The sequence below is a fragment of the Rosa chinensis genome, chromosome 5 (assembly GCF_002994745.2).
Source record: "Rosa chinensis cultivar Old Blush chromosome 5, RchiOBHm-V2, whole genome shotgun sequence".
Lineage (NCBI taxonomy): Eukaryota > Viridiplantae > Streptophyta > Magnoliopsida > Rosales > Rosaceae > Rosa > Rosa chinensis.
In genome coordinates, this window is record NC_037092.1 from 59,164,554 (window position 1) to 59,185,345 (window position 20,792).

At 36.6% G+C, this 20,792-nt stretch overlaps 2 protein-coding genes, 1 long non-coding RNA gene and 1 other non-coding gene across 8 annotated transcripts; 3 read left to right on the forward strand and 1 right to left on the reverse strand.

Annotated features, from left to right (window-relative positions):
- The first annotated feature begins 2,421 nt into the window (after positions 1-2,421).
- TRNAR-UCU lies at positions 2,422-2,496 on the forward strand. The gene has a single exon. It is a non-coding gene; the product is annotated as a tRNA-Arg (tRNA).
- Positions 2,497-2,969: 473 nt separating this feature from the next.
- Positions 2,970-6,162, reverse strand: LOC112165464 (UDP-D-apiose/UDP-D-xylose synthase 2). Its single transcript, XM_024301975.2, has 9 exons — positions 5,751-6,162; positions 5,583-5,675; positions 5,358-5,465; positions 4,421-4,535; positions 4,202-4,335; positions 4,007-4,108; positions 3,836-3,928; positions 3,609-3,744; positions 2,970-3,516 (listed from the first exon to the last, which is right to left on the reverse strand). Exons 1-9 carry the CDS (start codon positions 6,027-6,029, stop codon positions 3,401-3,403), a joined length of 1,176 nt encoding a protein of 391 aa, XP_024157743.1. The 5' UTR covers positions 6,030-6,162; the 3' UTR covers positions 2,970-3,400.
- Positions 6,163-14,838: 8,676 nt separating this feature from the next.
- LOC112168248 (histidine-containing phosphotransfer protein 4-like) lies at positions 14,839-16,251 on the forward strand. Of its 5 annotated transcripts, none has more exons than XR_005800848.1 (7): positions 14,839-14,927; positions 15,130-15,138; positions 15,290-15,416; positions 15,532-15,605; positions 15,738-15,806; positions 15,919-15,990; positions 16,150-16,225. XR_005800848.1 is itself a non-coding variant. In XM_024305368.2 (6 exons), exons 3-6 carry the CDS (start codon positions 15,562-15,564, stop codon positions 16,234-16,236), a joined length of 255 nt encoding a protein of 84 aa, XP_024161136.1. In that variant the 5' UTR covers positions 14,845-15,138; positions 15,290-15,416; positions 15,532-15,561; the 3' UTR covers positions 16,237-16,251. The 5 variants fall into 5 exon arrangements, 3 of the variants coding, with proteins under 3 accessions (XP_024161136.1, XP_040363319.1, XP_040363320.1); XR_005800847.1 differs by having other exon boundaries at positions 14,840-14,927; positions 15,078-15,138; XM_024305368.2 differs by having other exon boundaries at positions 14,845-15,138; positions 16,167-16,251.
- Positions 16,252-16,621: 370 nt separating this feature from the next.
- LOC112168095 lies at positions 16,622-17,582 on the forward strand. The gene is made up of 2 exons (XR_005810614.1): positions 16,622-16,837; positions 17,379-17,582. It is a non-coding gene; the product is annotated as an uncharacterized LOC112168095 (long non-coding RNA).
- The last annotated feature ends 3,210 nt before the right edge of the window (positions 17,583-20,792 follow it).

Below are 20,792 nucleotides of genomic sequence, written 5' to 3' on the forward strand. Positions count from 1 at the left end.
ATTGGTGACACCAAGCCTCCCTTGAATATAGAAAGTATTGGAGGTTTAACAAAAGATCATGACCGTCTCCATTGATCTCCCCACATTTTGTTGGATTCAAAGAATCATCAAGTTCGCCCAGAATTTTATGGTTTACCAAATTTTATTTTCAACAATGAAATGAAACGGAATTGAATGCTCTCACTAAAAGAATTTTGGTCCAATAGCAAACACAATCCTACAGTTGTAACTACTCACGAGCTAAGGACAGATGATATAACCAACTCAAACTTCTCCAAGACTCGAAGTAAATGAAATTCATCGAACTCTGCAAATTCACCAGAGCTCTAATAAAGCTCCAATAAATTGAGGTATATTTCATATACGCGCCCCTCAGTTGTACCTCATGATTCTCATACTGCTAGGTAGTCACACTGCTGAGTCTTAATTAGAATGCAATATTCATTAATAGGAATTAAGACAATAAGTAATTGATTGACAGGATTATATTATCATACATTATCAGTAATATAGTGGTTGTGATATAATATTTGTTTGGTTAGATAAGTCATAATGGATACAATAAACATTACCATGCCAAAATGATAGCTCTGTTAATTTGATAAAGTTTTCACCTACAACGACACATGCATATACAAATACAAGATACTAATTAACTTCGGATCGAGGTCTACTGTGGTTGGTGGTGCTGTTTTCGGGCAAATGTTGTGGTTTTTGGGCGAAGTATGTGGGTGGAGCATTAGTGTAGGCTTTCCCATTTGGGAGTGGTTTCCAGTTATGGTTTGAATTTGGGATTGGTTCAGTTTCGAATATAGATCAAGGATGTGGGTCGTTTTCAGATTCGGGTCTGGGATATGGATCTTTGTAGTTCTTGTTCTTTAATGGCCATGAATTCATATAGCCAAGTTGTCTTGTCCATGTAGGATTGTGGAGTACCTTACTCCATATAGCCGGAAATGTGGTGGTGATTACGTGGAATAAACTCTCGGAATTTCACAATTCCATATACATATTAGTTAGCTCTAGCGGTCGCGGATAGTCAACTGGAGTGCATGCTTGTTATCTAACCTAACAAGGGGATTTTGTTTACCAACCTTTGGAATCAACGTTCGTGGATTGCAGGTTTGATGAAGAGGCTCCCTAGTGTTACTCACACGAGAAGTGTTCCGGTTCCTGAATAGAGAAAGTGTCGGCATTTGTTCATGAATAGAGGAAGTGTTCCGGTTCCTATTATTTAGGGCTGTCAATTCCGACACAACCCGATAACACAATTTAAAATAAAGCAGGTTGAACCCGCCATAACTCATTTATTAAATGGGTCGGCCATAGGTCAACCCGCTCACACGAAGTGAACCCATATAACCATATTATGCTATATTTCTTCTTGAAATTTTGGACGTTAAGAGTATTTGATCATAGGATTAGACAATTTGAAATATTTTGCTTTATAATTATTGGATTTAATTATTCATTTATTATATAAAATTATTTATATTCTTCATCTTGTGGGTTTTCGAAACAGTGGATTCGAACTGAACTTGTTTTACACAAATAAAACCACATTTTTACATAACGTTATGAGAATATCCCAAAGTATATAATAATATCTAACGATGATTATAGCCACAAGGATTAGTTGTAGAACATGTTTAATTCAATCAAATTCATATCATGAACATTATATATCGTTACAACGTAAATCGGTATTCTATTAACCAATAGTCCTCTGATCATATCAATTGAAGAAGCAAACGGTTTGAAACTTTGTATCTTCCATATAATGTTTTGCTAATTATTCATCTCGAATTTTACATTTAAAATCGTTTGTATATCTGAACTTCTAATCTTATCTAATCCATCAATTTCTTCATGAATAGTAAAAGTGGCAACCTCGCTCATATTAATTTTTGCAACGCTCCACCGGGACGAACGTCTACTAGAAGCTCTCTAGTCTAGTGTTCAATCTTGAGCACTAAACTTTGAGGCACGAAAGATTCGGGTTATAGGGATAAAGAGCTGCAATGAATTTCTATGCTACATACTGTACGTTGAGCCTCCAAGTTCGAGTAGCATGTCTCAGCTGGAAGCACAGTGTAGAACATGAAATATTGAGCTCAACGTCTTAGGGCCTTTTAAATTTAGCATTCGGCCTTTGGGTCTCTGTTACATATATGTAAACTCGTTTCTCTTCCACTACGACTTTCTCCTTATCTAATTTTAGAGATTGCAGTCATGAATCTTGCTCAACCATCCAAGCTAAGTTCAATAAAAAAAAACTTTAAAAAATTATAAAATAAAAAAAGACACAGTACTTTTATGTGTGTGTATTTATACGAAAGCTAGTTCTGCCTCTGAAGCCAGAGCTTTGAGGCATGCAATAGATTTGATCTAGTATAGCAGTTGTAAATAATCAACCGTCCAGAACCCGTGGCCTAATGGATAAGGCGTCTGACTTCTAATCAGGCGATTGTGGGTTCGAGTCCCACCGGGTGTGCATCATTTTTTATTTTTATATTTTTGGATTCATTTATCGACGAGAAAAAGGATAACCTTTTTTCTTTGGTCCAGACTCCAGAGTAATCTTAAGGTGCAGGTAAAACCCCAGATTATATATTGCAACTTGCAAGATTCAAATCGCATCAAATCAACACGGCCGATGAAGCACCAATCATCAGTTTTGATGCCTGATGAGTGATGACAGGAAACTTCAAAGCTTGTTACTATACATGCATAATTCTTTTTTTCTTTTTTTTTTTTAGTGCAATTGGGGCAAAAGCCCAAACAAAACAAACACTAACCAGCAGAATGTCATCAAGCAAAGCTTCAGTTACTACAGTACGAGGCCTGTGAAACACACTTTCACATGAATAATATTCCATGCCCATTCAATTAGAGCTAAAACTCATCTTGCTCATGGAACAAATAGAGAGTAATCCTTTTTACCTCTAAAAGAGAGCAAAAGATCAACATATCCTTGAAAATAATAAATGCATTAACAAGGAAAAACAAGAGCTGAAAGGGTTATAGAAAATAATACAATGCCCGAAGGCAGAGATAGAGGAATGGCATGCAAACCCCCAAAGAAACAGAAACAGCTTCAATTGTATAATGGCCTGTAGTCCTCAGCATGTCGTGGTAAGAGCTCTGGTGACAAATTACAGTAACTCGATATAGTTCTCTAATGAAATCTATATATACTGCAAATATATTCCAAGCCCAAATTGCGGAGCTCTACCATGAACGATTAACTAACGACATCTGTAAGACGAAAAAATGTACTATATATTCGAATCAAACATAAAGATACATCTTAAGACTTCTTTAAAAAGAATTTGAACACCGACCAAACAACAGCACACCTAAGCAAGAATACTTGATTGGCACCAAAACCCATGTTTATTTAGTTTGTAGAAGCTGGTTGGGAAATGGCCTTCTTAATAGCCTCGGCATAAGTCCTATGCTGATAGGTCAGGGTTGATTCAAGCAAGTCCCATAGTGAAGTCTTTGGATTCCAGCCTGTCATGGATAGCACATTAAAAAGTCAGAAACGCTCTTAGTCAGATCAATTAGAGTAAAATTAAGGTGGAGGAAATATGCAAGACAATTACCAAGCTGCCTGTTGATGATAGTCATGTCTGGAATTCTCTTGTCACTATCATCATATCCCACTCCATAGAACTCCTTAGAGCTGACATCAATAGTTGGTTGCTCGAGTTTTGGCTCACCACTTACCTTTGCATAAACCTGTAATGTGCAAGAACATTGATCATCAATCCAATAAAATCAATGCAGGACTGCTACTGCAGCTTGATTTTCTAACAAGTAAAATAATCACCTCAGTCATCATTTCACCAAGCTGCCTAACTGTGACTTCATTGTTGGGGTTGCCCACATTGAAAATGTGACCATTGGCCCTAGCAGGATTTTCCTGTGGAAAAGTTCACGCTTCTGAGCAACCTCTTTTGCATGCCAAATATTAATATGGAAGATAAGATTCAAAACTTACAATCATCAACATAACGGCATCAATAGCATCCTTTATATAAACAAAAGTTCTTTGGGATTCACCACCGTCTACAAGCTTGAGTGGTTCACGACGAAGAAGATTCTGCAACAGAAGAAAGCAGGAAAGCAGGATTTAATCACAACGAAGATACCAAATAAATAACATTGCTCAGGTACCAAGTAAGTAGGTACATACATTACTAAAGCATGCTAGAACTCTTGGAACACCCTCACTTGGGCCATCAATCCCAGGAATGAAATCCATCCTAGGTCCAATCCAGTTAAAGGGTCTTACAATGGTAAACTCAAGACCATTTTCTGCACCCTCAGCTGTAAACAACAACAAAATAAATCAACCCTATATAACAGAGACCTCATAGAAAGAGAGGTAAAAGAAAACAAAGGGATGACTAACCATATATCAGCCTCTCGATCAATTGCTTTGCACATGCATATGACCACCTCTGCTTCTCAATAGACCCAAAGATGCAAGGGGAATCATCTTCTTTAAGCAGATAATATGCAGGATCCTAAGAAAAATGGCAAGGAAGAAGTTAAACTTTTCAGTTAAAGAAATAATTACTTGTATATGCTTACCTGTTGTTAAAATTGGCATTTCTCCTATTTACTTTATGAAATGAAAAGGAAGACAAGTAATGAAAAACTGAAGGCAAATGGAACTAATGCGTTCATATATAACCTATTCTTCCCTCCTTTTGACGTTTTATATTTTCCAATGATGTGTCTCTATGTCATCCATGAAATACACATTCTCAGACCAATTAACCCCAAAGTTGCTTTACATTAATTTGAAAATATATCAATGCATGTTAACCTAGCCATACTAAAATGAAAGGAAAACTGGACAGGTAAAAGGAAGAAAAAGGTTATATAATCTACAGATCGACTAACTTTATTTTGTTACAGGGTGTTGCGTTTCCTTGTTTTTCTTTTTGCATCATAAAACAAGGACAAGAAAGTTCCGCTTCTGAAAAAAAAATATTATATTGACAATTTCCAATCTTATAAGAAAAGCATAAACCTTGAGAAAAATGTGTATTTCACATGTGCAATTATATTTCAGCAGAACAGCGTATGAGGTTATTCTTAACAATGCTTTGGATCAGCATATGCTTAAGCATTACAGTAAAAAATGTCATCCCACCGAAAGAAACATGATGGATCTCCAAAACTGAATTTTGCAATCAATCAGTTGAAATTAAGTAAAATGACCCATTTTAACACTGATTAAACGTCAATAAGTTCAGAGATCTGAATCGTACAAAAAACAAAATTATGATGCGAAATGAAACAAGCATATAAAGAAAAAGGGAAAGAAAGGGAGAGGCTACCTGACGAAGAGGGCTATCTTTAGGAAGAAAGCTTCCAATGGTCTTCCCATACACTTCACAAGTCGAAAAGTGAATCAAGCGCTTGTTGTTTTCAGAACAGTACTTCACCTAACGAAATCATCCACAATAATTAAAACGCATCAAATCTCACATCAACTTCAATCAATTCCCAAATTTCACAAATCAAAATCTCAATTTTCAAGAAATGTAGAGCAGCGAACGCACCACAGGCAAGGCATCGATGAAGTTACTGTAGATAGTGTCCAGCGGGCGCGTGTTGTAGTCGGCCGGAGTACAGATCGCGGCGAGATTGATGGTCTGCAACAAAATCCGAGCCGTCAAAAAAACAAAGCAGCAAGAGAAAAACTAGAGTGAGAAAGAAGAATGAGGTACCAGATCTGAGGTCTTGATGAGGCCTTCGAGGCGCGAGTCGTGCTTGATGTTGAGGCGGTGGAACTGGATGCGATCGGACCAAGGATGACCGTCCGATGGCTCCAGCAGGTGCTTGATCTTGTCATTGTACACGTCTAGGGCTAGAACCTTGTGCGGCGTCTCCGCCATCAGCTTCTCGCAGAGGTGGGACCCAATGAACCCTCCGGCTCCGATCATGCATATCGTCATCGGCTTTATCGGCTTGCCGTCCAGATCTACTCTCCCCGCCGCCGACGCCATTCTCTCTCTCAGTCTCTCTCTACGACGGCGTTTTGATTCTTAATGCAATGGCGGATTGGGGGGTGAAAAGAAATGAGGTGGAGATTTTTGGGGTTCCGAAGTGAAAGAGGAGGAGGAAGAATATGGAAGAGAAAAGAGGGGTCAGAATTTATTTAAAGGGAGTGTGAAATGAGGATTGGGAGGGAGAGAGACAGTGACACAAGCCGAGACGCTGTCCTTGCGTTTACGGTACTCGCGCTTGGATTCGTCAGCCTTCAGGGTACTGGTTTTCTATTCTAGGCTTGCGGACAGTGGATTAGCATTTGCGTAATTTTTAAGTACATTTGGATCTAGGATTTTTTTTGTTTTGTTTTTAATAATAATGAGTGTTGGATCAATAAGGAATTAGAAGCCTTTTCAAAAAAAGAAGAAGAAGGAATTAGAAGCTTTGGATTGACAGAGGACTAGAGCTGGATTTGCATATGGGCAAATTGGCAATCATGCATGTTTAATTTTTTTTTTTATATAGTTTTTTTATAATGCATATTTAGTTTTTATGAAAATGTCTATTTATTTAAATTTCGATTACTTTAACTCCATTACCCCGACATCAAAAATCAAAATGGGGTTAATTCAATGTTTATTACTTTATTTTTAGTAAACACTCAATTTGAATGACTAAAAATTGTTTCTTAAATTCTACTTTCCTTCAATAGTCATTAAATTTTGGCTTATCTTGTATGGTAATGTAATTTTTTTTTTTTTGAAGTTCTTTAACATTAGTAGTTTTTTTTATATATAATATTTTTATCAAAAGCACGTAAATGAGAATATTTGGAAGTACATGAATTTCAAACTCATGAAATTTTACAACGAGAGCATTTATATCCCAACATTGTAGAGTTTCTTATTTTGGTTATTGCATGATGGATTATTCTTATTTTATCAAATTATTTGATACAACTTTAATCCGAAGAGAATGGTAGAAATGATCGTGGCAATGATAGGCAGTGGTGGTGTGACTGATGGAGGCAAATGACGTACACCTGTGGTGGGATCGTTTGAGTAATGTAAGTAGCATGAATGCTATTGGTGATCATAACGTTGGTAGGGATTGTGGTAAGGCAAGTAAGATAAAGTCGTTATCCATGATTGTGAATGATGTAAAAAAATATTTATGATACTTAAAAACTAATTTGTGCATGGTATAGTTCCATACACAGTTTAAGTATCATACTTTCTGTCTGTTAAAATTTTGAGTGACGTAAGAAATATAATATATACAAGCGGGTTGAATTTCTTGTTAAATTTTGTTCTCGTTGAAAATGAATACAACTCCATAACTTCATTATTGCCGATATTTATAAGATGAAGGCTACTATAATAGACTAATCGCTACTCTACACTAGATTTTGTAGATATGTGGTTGTCGTGATACAGTCGTGTATCCTTCATTAAATCTTTTTCACGAATCTAAATTTTATGGCGAATAAATTTCGAGTACGTGTTGATGTATGTATTATGACTCATAATGTTTTATTAGATTGCTGTTGAAATTCGTTAATTTGATATTATTAAAGCAACGTAATCACTTTCATTAGTGTTTTCTATTTATGGTAGTCAGTGAGTTGCTTTCATAAATTATATTTTCAAAGTTTTCAACCAAGCATTTGAAGTAGGCAGAGAGAGAGAGAGAGAGATTACTGTTTAGATTTTAGAGTGACAATCTCAAATGAGTAGCTTTCCAATGAGCTGTCTCTCTTTCATACTCACGTGGGTCATATTTTGTATTCAATTGAAATTGAAAACCCACTCGCTTACGCCAAGTTTTGAACGCGCTTTGCCATGCTCTCACCCGCCAAACGCTCTCTCTCCCTCTCTGTTTTTTTATTCTCGTTTGTTACATTTGTTCTGCTGTCCACAATCTTTTATTACCACTTTCTTTTTTGGGTTATAATTTTGTTCTTTTGGGTGAATTTTATTTGTAGCTCTTGCTAATCACGATGATATCTTATCTTTAGTGATATCAATTATTTTTTGGTAATTAATAAGTCTTCAATTCGGATCGACGACTACCGATTGTTGTATAAACTATAAAAAAAATATAATTATTTTTCTTCTCAATGTGTTGTGAATAAAAAATTTACCAAGCATTCAATTTGATCATATTATTAAGCAGGCTGTCATTCCTTATACTTTCCAATTGGGTCATGTATATGATGACATCACAGAGGGATTAAATTTCATCACATATTCTATGTTTAAGCATGCTTATCGTCAAACTAATTGTATGACTCACTCTTTAGCTTCTTTTACTTCTATGTCTAGATCTTATTTAGTTTAAGAAAACATTCGTCATTCGCCTAAAGTTTATTCTTGATGTCCTTTCTTCTTATTGTAATTTTGCTTATGCCTTGAATAAAGAGCTAACAATTTCCCTTAAAAAAAAAAATTGATCATGTTATTATGAAAGTTTACTTTCGACTATAGGAATTGGTTATTTTTTTTAATAAGGAGATAAATAGTGAGTTTCTATGGTGAGGCAAACACTTTATTGTCAAACTTGCTTATTTCTTCATTTTTCTTTGTCATTTCTTTTCTGAATCAATTGCTTATCTATGCTTATTGGTCATTTAGTTCACTTTGTGAATGAAAAGATTAAATTATAACTTACAAGGAAAATTTCAATTAGTCCAACGCAAGCATGAAAAGTGATTTTGATTAGCACGAAGCACACTTTAACAAATCTAACTTAACTCAAAACTAATTACTTTTTTTTTTAATCGAGATCACACGGTATCCTCAAATACTGTTTAGTTCCTAAAACTAATCCGTAAGCGGGGGTCACTAAATCAAAAATATCTAACTATACTATTTGGGAAGGAGCTTTTAAAAATAATTAACCTTACATACATGCCCTGTAATGAACTCAACAAATCAAAATTGATAAAAGAGTAAGACATTGTATATTTTCTTTTCATTATTTCATTTTTTCGTGTTTGATTTTTGATATTCTTCTAATTTTTTTTTTGAATTAAATTCTTCTAAAGATTAGGTGGGTAGTTTTTCATGCCAATATAATTTTACTCTTCAAAAGAAACGTGTTCATAACAACAATGAAGAGATTAAAATTACTATTCTTAAAAGCAATGACGATCTGAATGTATGAAGTGATTATCCCAGAAAAAAAAAATATTCATCTAAATAATGAAAATAAAAATGAGTAAATATTTAGAACAAATACCAAAAACATGTGCTTTATCCAGAAGCAGGAGAATTATTCAAAACAAACAAGTCAGTCAAAATCATTAAAAAATCAGAAGAAATGACTGACATCTGTACGTAGTAACATCTCCACTTTAGTGACTAGTTGTGGATAGTAGCACCGACAATCTCAGCAAGTACCACACACGCAGGTCTTAAGCGCGTGGGGGAAACCGAACCTTGGTTTTGGCGGTGGTAGCGCGCGTAACAGTAGTTTGATGTGTGTGGATGTAGGGGCTTTGTTAGCTTCCGGATCTACGCGGAGTTTTGAGGATTCACGGCACGGCGCAGCGAACAATTTTAATATTATACTGATATTCATAACTTATTTTCCATTGGATATATAATTTTCTTAACCAGTTTAAATGAATACTATTGAAGTTGATTATTAAAATCTCTATGCCTAAGAGTTTCGCAAATTTTTATTTTCTGCATTTTAATTACATGGCAGAAAGAGCTTACATCTTACATTACTCTTATTTCGATGATGATAGCTGTTTTGCAAAAGCAATGAAAAAGTCTTAGAATTAGATGGAGTTAGGAAAAAAAAAAAAAAAAACTCAGACACTCAGGATTGAAGCAGTTTGCGTGTGTGTGTGTGTATATATATATATATATAAATTCCTTTTTTGAGCAATAAATAAGGTTTGCGGTTATGGACTACACGATCAATCTAATACATGTCAATCCAATTTTATTTAGATTGAATATGAAAATTTTAATAATTCAAATAAATTGCATTTTACAACGTACGAACGGCTTTATGTGGTTGCAAGTAGGACTCCAAGTACAAGGGAAACGAGAGAAACTTCAGTAAGCCTCTTGGTTAGCCAATTAAAGCACCCATTAGAAGACCATGCTGGTTTTGAACCGTGAAACGACCACACCTCGCATGACATAGATGACCATGCAATTTGATCGTAGGCTAGCTAACAGAATCATGATCGAGCATTGTTAAGCTTGAAACAACCCAATTAATTAGGATGAACGCAATGAGGCTTTAGTATTATTAGGAGAGGTCAGAGGTACCATGCACAAAGACTCTTTCATATATACCAATATACCATGCCACGAGAACACAATAACAATAACTTACCTCAATCACCCAATCCTTAATTTGCATGATTAAATTGCACAGAACATAAAGATTCAAAGAAAACATTAATTTCTTCTCAAAACTTGCCGTCGTAGAGAGCATTGCATGAGATTTGCTTTCAACTGGGGTCATGAATCAACTTGAACTTATTATTTTGTATTCGCTTTGTTTTCTCTTGTCTAATAGACACGTGATGCTGCTCGATCCTTACCTAGGTTTAGGGTTTTCTGCTCCTCGTTCAAAATCTCATCTCTTCCCATGACGATCGCGAAAGTGACGATGAGATTGGTGTCGGCATTAGCTCTCATGATGAATCTGGCACGGTACAGCTTGGTTTTGCAAGGGAGAGAGGTAGCGTACAATTTCATCGAAGTTTAGAACTACTTTTACCAAGTGTTGAAATAACCCTTGTGATCAGTAACAATTTTGAACAAAGCCTTTGTTATAATTTAAGCTAGACGACATCCTTCATGTTCCTCTGAGTATTTCAACATGCAAAGGATTTTTGGGTTAAGAAACGCGCGTTGTCCAAGAGCTTCGTACAGAAAACATGCACTTTCCTTGAGCTACGTACCTATAAGGCTATAAAATCCGGGGTTTTATCAATGGTTCTGTTTGGCGTCCTAGCTGGGATCATTTACTGGAGCATTGGAGATCTTCAAGAAGGACATCATTATCGGCGAGTACCACCACGTTGCCTTGTCATACTACCAGGGCACTCCATGAAGGACATAACATTAATCTGTCCTCTATTGACGTGATTTGTGACCAAGAAACTATCATTTTCCTTGTCCTAACTGGATAAGGAGTCCGTGATCCGACTTTTTTCAAAACGACAAAATAATTCAAGTGGAATTCATTGTTCATTGGATATGGAAAGTTCTTTGAAAATGCAAATACATAATCAATGAGGATCCACTTAGGTGATGCATTTACATCTCGGTTCTTGATTTAAAATATGAGAAAAATTCAGAAATAGTACATGAAGTTAGGCCCACTACAAACTTTTGTACATGAAGTTTTAAAACTAAACTTTAGTACATCATATTACAAACCCGACCTAATATATGAACACGACGTCAATAACGCTGTTAACTCTTATGTCATTATTCATTTGTCAGAGGGTTATTTAGTACTTTCAGTTTCCTCTGTTTGACTCACTCTCATACACTCTCACTCCCTCTGACTCACTCACTCTCCTCCCCTTCTCTCTCTCTCTCTCTCTCTCTCTCTCTCTCTCTCTCTCTCTCTCTCTCTCTCTCTCTATACACACATACCCAGACCTTTTCTCACCCTCTATGGCCGTAAGCCTGTGACTCGAGACGCCTCCGCGACCCAACCCGGCCTGCGCGCCACCATCCGACCATCGATAGATGATGGACGACTGCCATCTTCTTCGTCTCGCCGCCGCCAATAGCCTACTATCCTTGGATCGTCCATACATTGAACGAGGAAGGAAACCCGACGACAAGGAGCCCGAACCTTCACCGGCAACCTCTGCAATTTCTGGCGACCGTATGGAAACTCATCTTCATGCCATTCTCTACGTGTTAGGCTAATTGGTTTTCAAAATTGATGAAGTTTTGTCGACTTGGTTTCTGGGTTAGCTCTGGTTCAACGCTATTGCTATGCTGGCGACTTCTCCGACGCGTCTGGGTTTAGTTTCTGGTTCGACTTATTCCCTGGACGAGGCCTGACCTTGAGTGGAAGTTAAACTTCGAAGATTTCTAGGTTGTGCACAGTGAGGCTTAGATACCAGTTCATCACCGAGTTCTCCCTCTAGTTTTCAGAAAACTGCTGCGAGGGAGTCTAAACCCAGACTGCAAATTTGACTTGTTGAAGGTGAATTCAAAGTTCTAGAAGGAATTGTTTCTTGTTTTGTGTCTGGCTTGAGAAATTGTTTGAGTAGTATTGAATGGGATATTGAATGAAATTGATTGTTGGTGATGGATAAGTTATTGGTAAGAGTCTCATTGTGTTGTCTCGATTCGTCTCGGGAAAGAGAACCATGTTTGTTTTGGTGGGAACCGATCCGAATAGAGAGGGGAGGGCCTGCCGATCGAGTTCTGAAGAGGAGAGAGAGAGAGAGAAGGATATAGGAGACAAAGGGAGGACGAGAAAGGAGCGAGACCAGGTCAAGAAGAAGAGGCCAAAGTCGGTGTGGTCGAGATAGGTGGTGAGGTTGGGGGCAGAGGCGTTGGCGACGGCGGCAGTGGTTATGAGTAGAGGGGCTTGGGATTTAAGAGGCAAAATGACAAAGTAAAGTGAGGAAGGGGAAGAAAGAGACAGAGAGATAGAGACATCGTTTTACCCCTCAAAATATGACAAACTAACGACATCATTAACGTCGTGTATGTATATTGAGTCGGGCTTCTAATTTGATGTACTAAAGTTTATGTTTCAGAATTTTATGTACTGAAGTTCGTAGTGGTCCATAGTTCAGGTTGACTTACCAAATTTTTCCCTTAAAATATTGGATGTCTTTAAAAATGGAAGAAGCTCTAAAAATATGAAAAACCTGTGAGTCACAACTAGCCTTTCAAGTAGATTCTCCATAGACTCTGATCATCTTTACAAAGAGAAGAGAACCGCCTTCTACTTTTTTCTTTTTTTTTATTGAAAAATAATTTATTAACTTCAAAAGATTACATCCATATGGGGAAGTTATACTCTAACAGAGCACCCCCAAACAAAACAAACTAGTTTCCAGCAATTTAATCATGAAGCCATAAAGCCCCTGATCCTTACAATACCTTTTTTTTTGCTATATAAAACACTACTAAGAATGCATGTATATTAATTCTTCATGTCTGCATTCTCTGATTACAATGTCCATCACCCACTATGCCAAAAAGTCCTTCAGACGACACGCATCAGACGACATAAGTTTTGTTTTATGTCGTCTGAGTTTTTCAGACGACATAATTTTCTTTTCTGTCGTCTGAATATACACTAAAACCATACTGGTTTAATTTGGAAAAATGGTGAGCATTCAGATAACATATTTGTGTAGTTGTAAAAGGTGGTGATTTCCTATCTCAAATTTAGATAAATGGTGAGCATTCAGACAACACTTATATGTTGTTTGAAAACATGGGAAAAAACCCTAGCAGAAATTTTAGATTTCCCTCCAACAAGTTGAGTCTTTTCCCTCTTAAGCGCCCAAACCTTATAGTTAACTAATCAATAGGGTGATATTTAGACAACATATAAGTGTTGTCTGAATAAGGTGAGTTTGACTTTTTTTGTTTTAGGTCTCTTTTTGCATAACATAAACCCTTCGTGTTTTTTTTCATTCCCACAAATTCTGTCTAAAAATCTCTCTCCTTCAGGCTTCAGCAAAACCCGGCCCCGTCTTCCTCTCCATCTCTCTCATTTCCTTCCCCAAACCCCGCAACCTCCCGAACAGCCACCGCAATCACTTTCAATCAAAAACCAACTGCCGTCGCCACTGGGCGTGGCAAACCCACCTAAATCTAGTCGCTAACCCTAATCCCTCATTCCCTCAGCCTCTATTCGAGATTTTGACTGACCCTGACCCTCAGCCTCTCTTCGACTCACTCCCTCTATCCCTCAGTTTCAGTCGCCGCCGACCCACCGCAAAGTTCGACGGTTCGGCCTTATCTCTAAGCTAGCTCTAACCTCTCAGTCAGTCATCTCACTCCCTCAGCCTCTCTAAGCTAGCTCCTATTCGTAATCTCGAACCGCTGAACCGTCGACCCACGGCTTTGCTTCGACCCACTGTAAGTAAACCTTCTCTCTATACTTCATTGTTGGGATGTTGGTCTCCGACCCATCGATCTCCAGTTAATAGATTTGATTATTTGAAATTTCATCTCACAACTCTCAATCTCCCTCAGTCCCTCATCTGAAATGTTGTTGGACAAGGAGGTGGCGAAGGAGGTGAGGAGGAGTTGTTGGAGAAGGAGGTGACGAAGGCGGCGGAGTCGCTGTCGTCTTGCACACTTAACCCCACGAACCCAACACATCCATTTCTCCAGAACGCACTCAACTCCTCCATCGTCGATTCCAAGACCAGTGTGTCGTTTCTGTAGGTCCTGGCAGGGACTCGGCGATTTCTGGGATTTGGGTTGATCCCTCTCTTATGGCAGTCCCTCATTCTTAAGGTTTTGTTTGATCAGATCCCTTCGCCTCTTTGTCTGTTTATTTTTTGATCGAACATAAATAAGGTGGGGTATTTACTGATCGAACATCTGTTCATGGACAATCAGCGTATCCCTCTGGTTCTCCATCAAAAGCTGTATGCATTTCGCCTTATCAGAGACTCTCTGCTAATGTTCCTGTTCAACTTCATGAGAGGTTTCAAGGTCCGTCATACTCTTAACCTTCGTATCCATTAATATATCTGCCTGATTTCCCTTTTATATTTTTGATGTATTATAGAGTTTTGATTGGGATTCTGGAAGCACACACGTCTATCATTGTTACGTCAACGTGGATGGGAGTTATGATCTTCTGTGATTTAGATTTTGTGATTGGCTTCTGGTGCAGGTTTTTGTTGCATCTTTTGCATTGGTTGGGTTATAGTTTGAAAAAGGGTGAGCGTATTTGTCAGTTTTTGATTATCTGTGGAGGAATTTTGGTTTGTGGTTTTGAATTGATTTGATTTGCAGAGGGAGCTAGATTCGTCAGTTTTGTTCTGCTGGGGAAGAAGCCGAATTACTAATTCTGTTCTTTTCTTTTGTCAGTCTTGATCACATCTGGGTGCTTTTGATCTCATCTCAATCGCTCCAACTGCAGTTTATTTGGGTATGTACGTACAAAGGAAGAGCTCTTTCCATATAGCTTCTATATATTGTCTTCTTCTTTTTCTCTCATTTCCTCCCTTTTTATTGTAGAGTTCACTTAAATTTTTATCATATGTTGCTTATGCATGCGTTTATATCGAATCATGATGTAGGTGGTTATGACAATTGACAAAGAAGACAAAGCGGCTAGAGCTTATGACTTAGCAGCATTGAAATATTGGGGCACCAGTCCCACAACCACTACCAACTTCCCGATGAGTGCATATATGATATATTCTGGTGTGGTTTAATTATTGTTATGATGTTCACACAATAATGAGATGTATATATCTCAAGTGGAGATCGAATATATAATTTGTATATGTATATAATATACCTGTAATACTATATCCAGATCAGTAGCTATGAGAACAAGATTGATGAAATGAAGCCCATGACAAGACAGGAGTATGTTGCATCTTTGAGGAGGTATGTATACTAATTCCATTCGAATTCCATAATTCTGATCATTGTAGAAGACAACGTGGTTCAATAATACTTTCTGCCCCTATACTTCTAGCTGGTCCCTATAAGAGTAATACTGGCTGTAATTCTGTGCAGAAAGGAAACCCCTCATCATTCTTATAATTTGGACAATCATATGCATCAGTTCAAGGGAAGTAGCGCAAGGTAAACATCTCAACCTCATATGGTTTATTCAAAAAGAATCTGTCAGTATATTTTGTATTCACTTTTAAGAGAACAAGATTTATCTCACAATTCCTTTTGCCAATTTGTGCAGCATCAGAACCAAAAAGGTGAAAGCTGAATGCCAACAGTTCAGGGAATATTGTAGGGCAGGAAATGGAGAATGGTACGTAATCACATAGATACGTATCTTCCAGTATAAAGAATCACAGCTGTGGCTTCATATATATTTTAAAGGAAACGGTAGCTAAATGCTTTTCAGATTCATTATCAGCTTCTCCTATATTTTTTAATTTTTAATTTTTAATTTTTTTAATGTTAGTAGGTTATTGTTTGGAACAGCACACGAGAGGATCAGAGGATGATTGTTACTGATATTCGATTTAGAACAAATCTCCTGAACAGAAAATGAACAAGTATGATGGTAGAGTTCCTATGAGTTCAGATTCGATGAGTAAAATAGAGGCAGAACTTGAAGCTGAACTTGGGAGGTTGGGGCTAAACAGGAATACTTCTACTTTGGGGAGAAGATTAACTGAACTTGATGAGGTACAAAGTCTACGCTTATCGTTGCAATTTTAAGTTTAAGCAGCACAAATGTATCTTTTAGTAATTACACATCTGGCTCTTTTCCTACTGCTGAATTAATAGTATATCATTTACTTCAATCTCCAAGATAAAACTGCACACTTAATAGTTTAATCCATGGCTTTGTGTAGATTATCCATTTACATACCTGGCTCACACTTAATTTCATTGTTTCCTTCCATTTTTGTTTGCAGGTGATGGTCTGAGTGTGTGACAGAGTAAAAGCAGGATCTCCTTCAATATATCTGACAGCTGTTAAGGTAAATGATCTATATCCTTATTTCCTCCATATGTATATATATCTCAATTATCTTGATCAATTACATTGTATTGTCTCTCTCTGTAGAGTGTCACTGATCAAATTTCAAAAAGAGAGATCGCAAAAGCTCTGTCTATATCCAATAATTACATAGAAATTGAAGATGGTAAAACTTTCCTGACCTTATGGCCTATATGTGGAGAATTGGGTGTGCCATGTCTCAGCCATTGTCTGGCAATGAATAAAGCAACATTCCCCTGTTTAATTAATGACGTATATGCATAAGATTTTTAGATACTCATCCTTTGATTGAATGACAAAATGTTGTCGTAGCATTCAATTGTACAGAAAATAGGAGTATAGTTTCAATGTATTTACTATAGTTTCTCAACTCAATCGAGTATAATTTATGATTTGGTCCTTGCATCTTTTCTATTTCTTTTAGTGTTGGAGCATCTTTTCTATCATGGATACTTTTAGCTGCTTTAGTAATTGTAGATACTCAATGACGTATTTATCTTAGTATCTTAATTCTCATTTCTAAAACCTAGCAATTTCCTTGATAGTGTGCTGTGCTAACTAGAGAATCTGAGTTTAGATATATATATATTTTTAATTTTTTTATTCCTTAGTAAATTTTCAATTCGATTATGATTTTTGAATTCTGATACAAGCTTTGTGTTTTTTTTTTTGCCTCATGTCTTCAGGTATTTTGATAGATTTTCCGGGTTTGAGCCTTCATGCAGCTGTAATGTTTTGTTGCTTTTTTTTTTCCTTCACTCGGTTGAATCAGACTTCAAACTTAATTTTTTGTTATAATGTTGAAACCAGCTGTAATGGATTTTGGTATGAGGAAGGGTGTAATGGATTCAGTACCTGTATGTTTTGGCTTTGGCTTTTGTGAATTCTTATATACTCTATTGTGTTTTTCTTTTTTAAGAAATAAAGAAAATTGTAATGCAGATGGTGATGGGATTATGAACGAAAGTGATCAGAAAAGGTTACATCCTCCAGGTCGTTCCAAAACATTCAATCTTGAAACTACCTGTGTTGCAAAAATTCCCATGAATTGAGCATTTTCTTTTTTCATATTGCTGATATTTTCAGCACCTTTCTTATTTAAAATACCATTCTCTCTCTTTACAAGCTTGATTAAAAATAACAGTTGTTGTAACATGTAAAATTATAATTGTATTATATTATATAGATCATGATTTGAGGAAAAAAAGAAAAAAATTAGACCCGCAGCATCGCGCGGGAGAATTTTCTAGTATGGAACTATATTTGTCTAGCTGGTTAGTTACTAAATGTTAGGGGCGCATATCTGCTTATGGAACTTTATTTGTTTGGAACTGACCATCTTCAATTAGCTGACAATGTATCTATTGAACAGGAAATTGCTTTGGCTCCCACAGCAAGCTAAAAGCATTTACAATGGCATTGGAATTTCAAGCTGATGGTTGATATACCAAGTAGTTTACAATCAGGTCCTTACCAACCCTAGGTACTTGCTCTTCACTTATATCAAGTAGTTTCTTATCAGTTGTCCTTTTTAATCTTTCAGTGGGACTTGATTATTCACTTGCTTGTTTGACCAGTCATAACTCTATTATATGATCCCTGTTGCCATGGTATACTCTAATCTTAATTAATTAATATTTTTGAGGCATGAGAGAGAATTTAAGAGTCCTGAATTCCATTCTACGGAAACACTCTGGGAACGACTCTAGATGGCTTGTAAACATCAAATAGGTAACGTTTGACAAAGGATAACCTAGAAGATTAGCAGTTCGTTGAATGCTCCATAATAAGATAAAGCAGCTGAGGCATCTATTCGAGTGTCTGCACTTGCAGTTATTTCAAGAAGCTTTGGGATGTTCTGACCATGAGCTCTCATGCAAGGAAATTCAACACCAGATTTTTCTTTGGTTGTATCTAGGTTGTGCTTTTGTCTGTCTTCATTGTTTATATAGCTATATCACTCTTTGTTTTATCTCTTTTTGTAGGAATGTTATAATATACTTAACGCGATCAGTGGGTAGTGAAATTAATAGTAACAACATTCATTATGTGGATATTGCTTCTGGCTTGTACCCTAGACTGTTATGTTATCCCATCTCACTAAAAGTAAGAACGAATGGTCTTATTTTTGTAATAATGTCAAATCTGTCAGTCCATCCTGATAAATCCAGCTAGAACAATACTTCCATTTCTTTTGTCACGGTTGCACCTATTAGACTGTCACTGATGTTTGTGTTGTTCTACATTGCAGGTTGCTACTAAACCAGTTGAATGCGACTGCAGTGTCACAGACATTTGAAAGCAGTTCTTTCTGTGGTTTATTTCTCTGTCCTTGCCGGGTCCTCTTCCGCCGTTCTATCCCCCAAGTTCACTTGGTAAGTCTTGACGGAACTTGTAGAACTTTTGACTTCTTTAATTGGAGACGAGAAATTTGCACGTCAATATGCTGCCAGGGTATATGTGCTTTGAAATTAAACTGACCTGTAAGAACTTTGGTTTTCCATTTCATTCTGAACAGTTTTTCCTTAATGTTCTTTTGCTCAAGAAACTAATTTCTACCAATAAAATAGAGCTCAAGAGAAGACTGTTGGAACCCTCGTCCATTAATTAAAAATGCAGAGTAATGCATGATTATGCTAACTGGGGCAACTGAAACTCGCCTGCTAGCCATATTTTATTGTAAATTTATATATATTTCATTGGGTGCATCACTCTTGATGACACAGGTTATCTGTTGGGACAAGTTAATGAATTAGATCTTTTTAAGTACTTTTCAAATTACAAAATATGGAACTTTATTTGTCTAGCTAATTAGTTACTTTCAGTTTATATATTCTAGGGATGCATATCTTTTATCATCAACATGTGGTTTTTTTTTTTTTTTAATAGCTTCAGGTTGAGTCCTTGATCTTTCCCCAAAATCTAGCAGGGTTGAAGATCTAATGCTTCTTCTGATGCTGGAACCCAGCTCCCTATCCAGTGGAGATGTCTGTACTCTGTAGCTTTATTTCTTCAATATTTGGGTAAGTACAGGTGGCCATACAAAACAAGAAAATGCTGAAGGGTAACTTCAAGTTCACAGCCTGTTGTATTTCTTCAATATTTTGTTTATTATTCTGCTAAACTGCTTTGTCCTTGGTTGCATGATATCTGATCCAGCAAAACAAGGATATAACTTCATTCTATGTGCATATTATCTGCAGGGTTATGCATATATACTCACGCAGCCCGGAATACCTTCCGTTTTCTATGACCACTTCTATGATTCGGGTGATTCAATTCATGATCAGATTGTGAAACTGGTACAGCAGTGTAGCTAGGTAGTTCCTTTATTAACTTGTGTCTAGTAGATTCTTCATTCATTAAGCCTTTGGACTTGTCTGCAGATTCAGATTAGTAGATATGAGACATTTTGAAGTGATCGATGCTCATGATTAGGTTGTGTACATAAGACAGTGGTGGATTAATAGAAATTGCAATGAATGATTTTGGATGTGGGTTTCATACTTTCATGAATGGGCAATTTTAATTTCCAGAATGCATGCATACCAATTGTAACAGGGGACTACTAATATGTGTTATCTCAAATTGCAAGCTACAACAAAAGCACACCAAAATGTGTGGTTGCAGCTAAACAAAAACAACACAAAAATCAAATAGAAGTCTATTGTCTTTTTGGCATTGGGACGACAGAAAATTGTAGTCTAAAGGGCAAAACAACAACATAAGTTAGACGAAAGTGTTGGCTAAAACATATAATAACAACAAATAAGTGTGGTTGGAATCAATCACAGACAACATAAAAAGACCTCATAAAAGACCTTTCACACAACACTTAAGTGTCGTATGTATGTACCCTAGAACGACACTTAATTGTCCTCTGATGCTCTTTACGACCACATATAATTGTCGTTTAAAGTAAATTAGCACAACCTTTAAATGCTGTTGTATGAGAGAAGACACTACATAAGAGTCTTCATATTTCTTATTTAAGGGCATTCAGACCACATAAATAAGTCTTGCAAATATGCTTCACACAATAGTATTTAAAAAATACTGTGGTTGTTTTGTTTATCAGACAATACAAAACTGTTGTTTGA

Excerpts from the sequence above, each read along its gene's own strand:
- LOC112165464 (XM_024301975.2), bottom strand. The coding sequence starts at position 6,029 with ATGGCGTCGGCGGCGGGGAGAGTAGATCTGGACGGCAAGCCGATAAAG. Across the intron at positions 5,676-5,750 it reads TCATCAAGACCTCAGATCTG|ACCATCAATCTCGCCGCGAT; the intron begins GTACCTCATTCT and ends ATTTTGTTGCAG. Across the intron at positions 3,929-4,006 it reads ATGCCGTTATGTTGATGATT|GAAAATCCTGCTAGGGCCAA; the intron begins GTAAGTTTTGAA and ends ACTTTTCCACAG.
- LOC112168248 (XM_024305368.2), top strand. The coding sequence starts at position 15,562 with ATGAAGCCCATGACAAGACAGGAGTATGTTGCATCTTTGAGGAG. Across the intron at positions 15,807-15,918 it reads TTCAAGGGAAGTAGCGCAAG|CATCAGAACCAAAAAGGTGA; the intron begins GTAAACATCTCA and ends CAATTTGTGCAG. Across the intron at positions 15,991-16,166 it reads AGGGCAGGAAATGGAGAATG|CACACGAGAGGATCAGAGGA; the intron begins GTACGTAATCAC and ends TGTTTGGAACAG.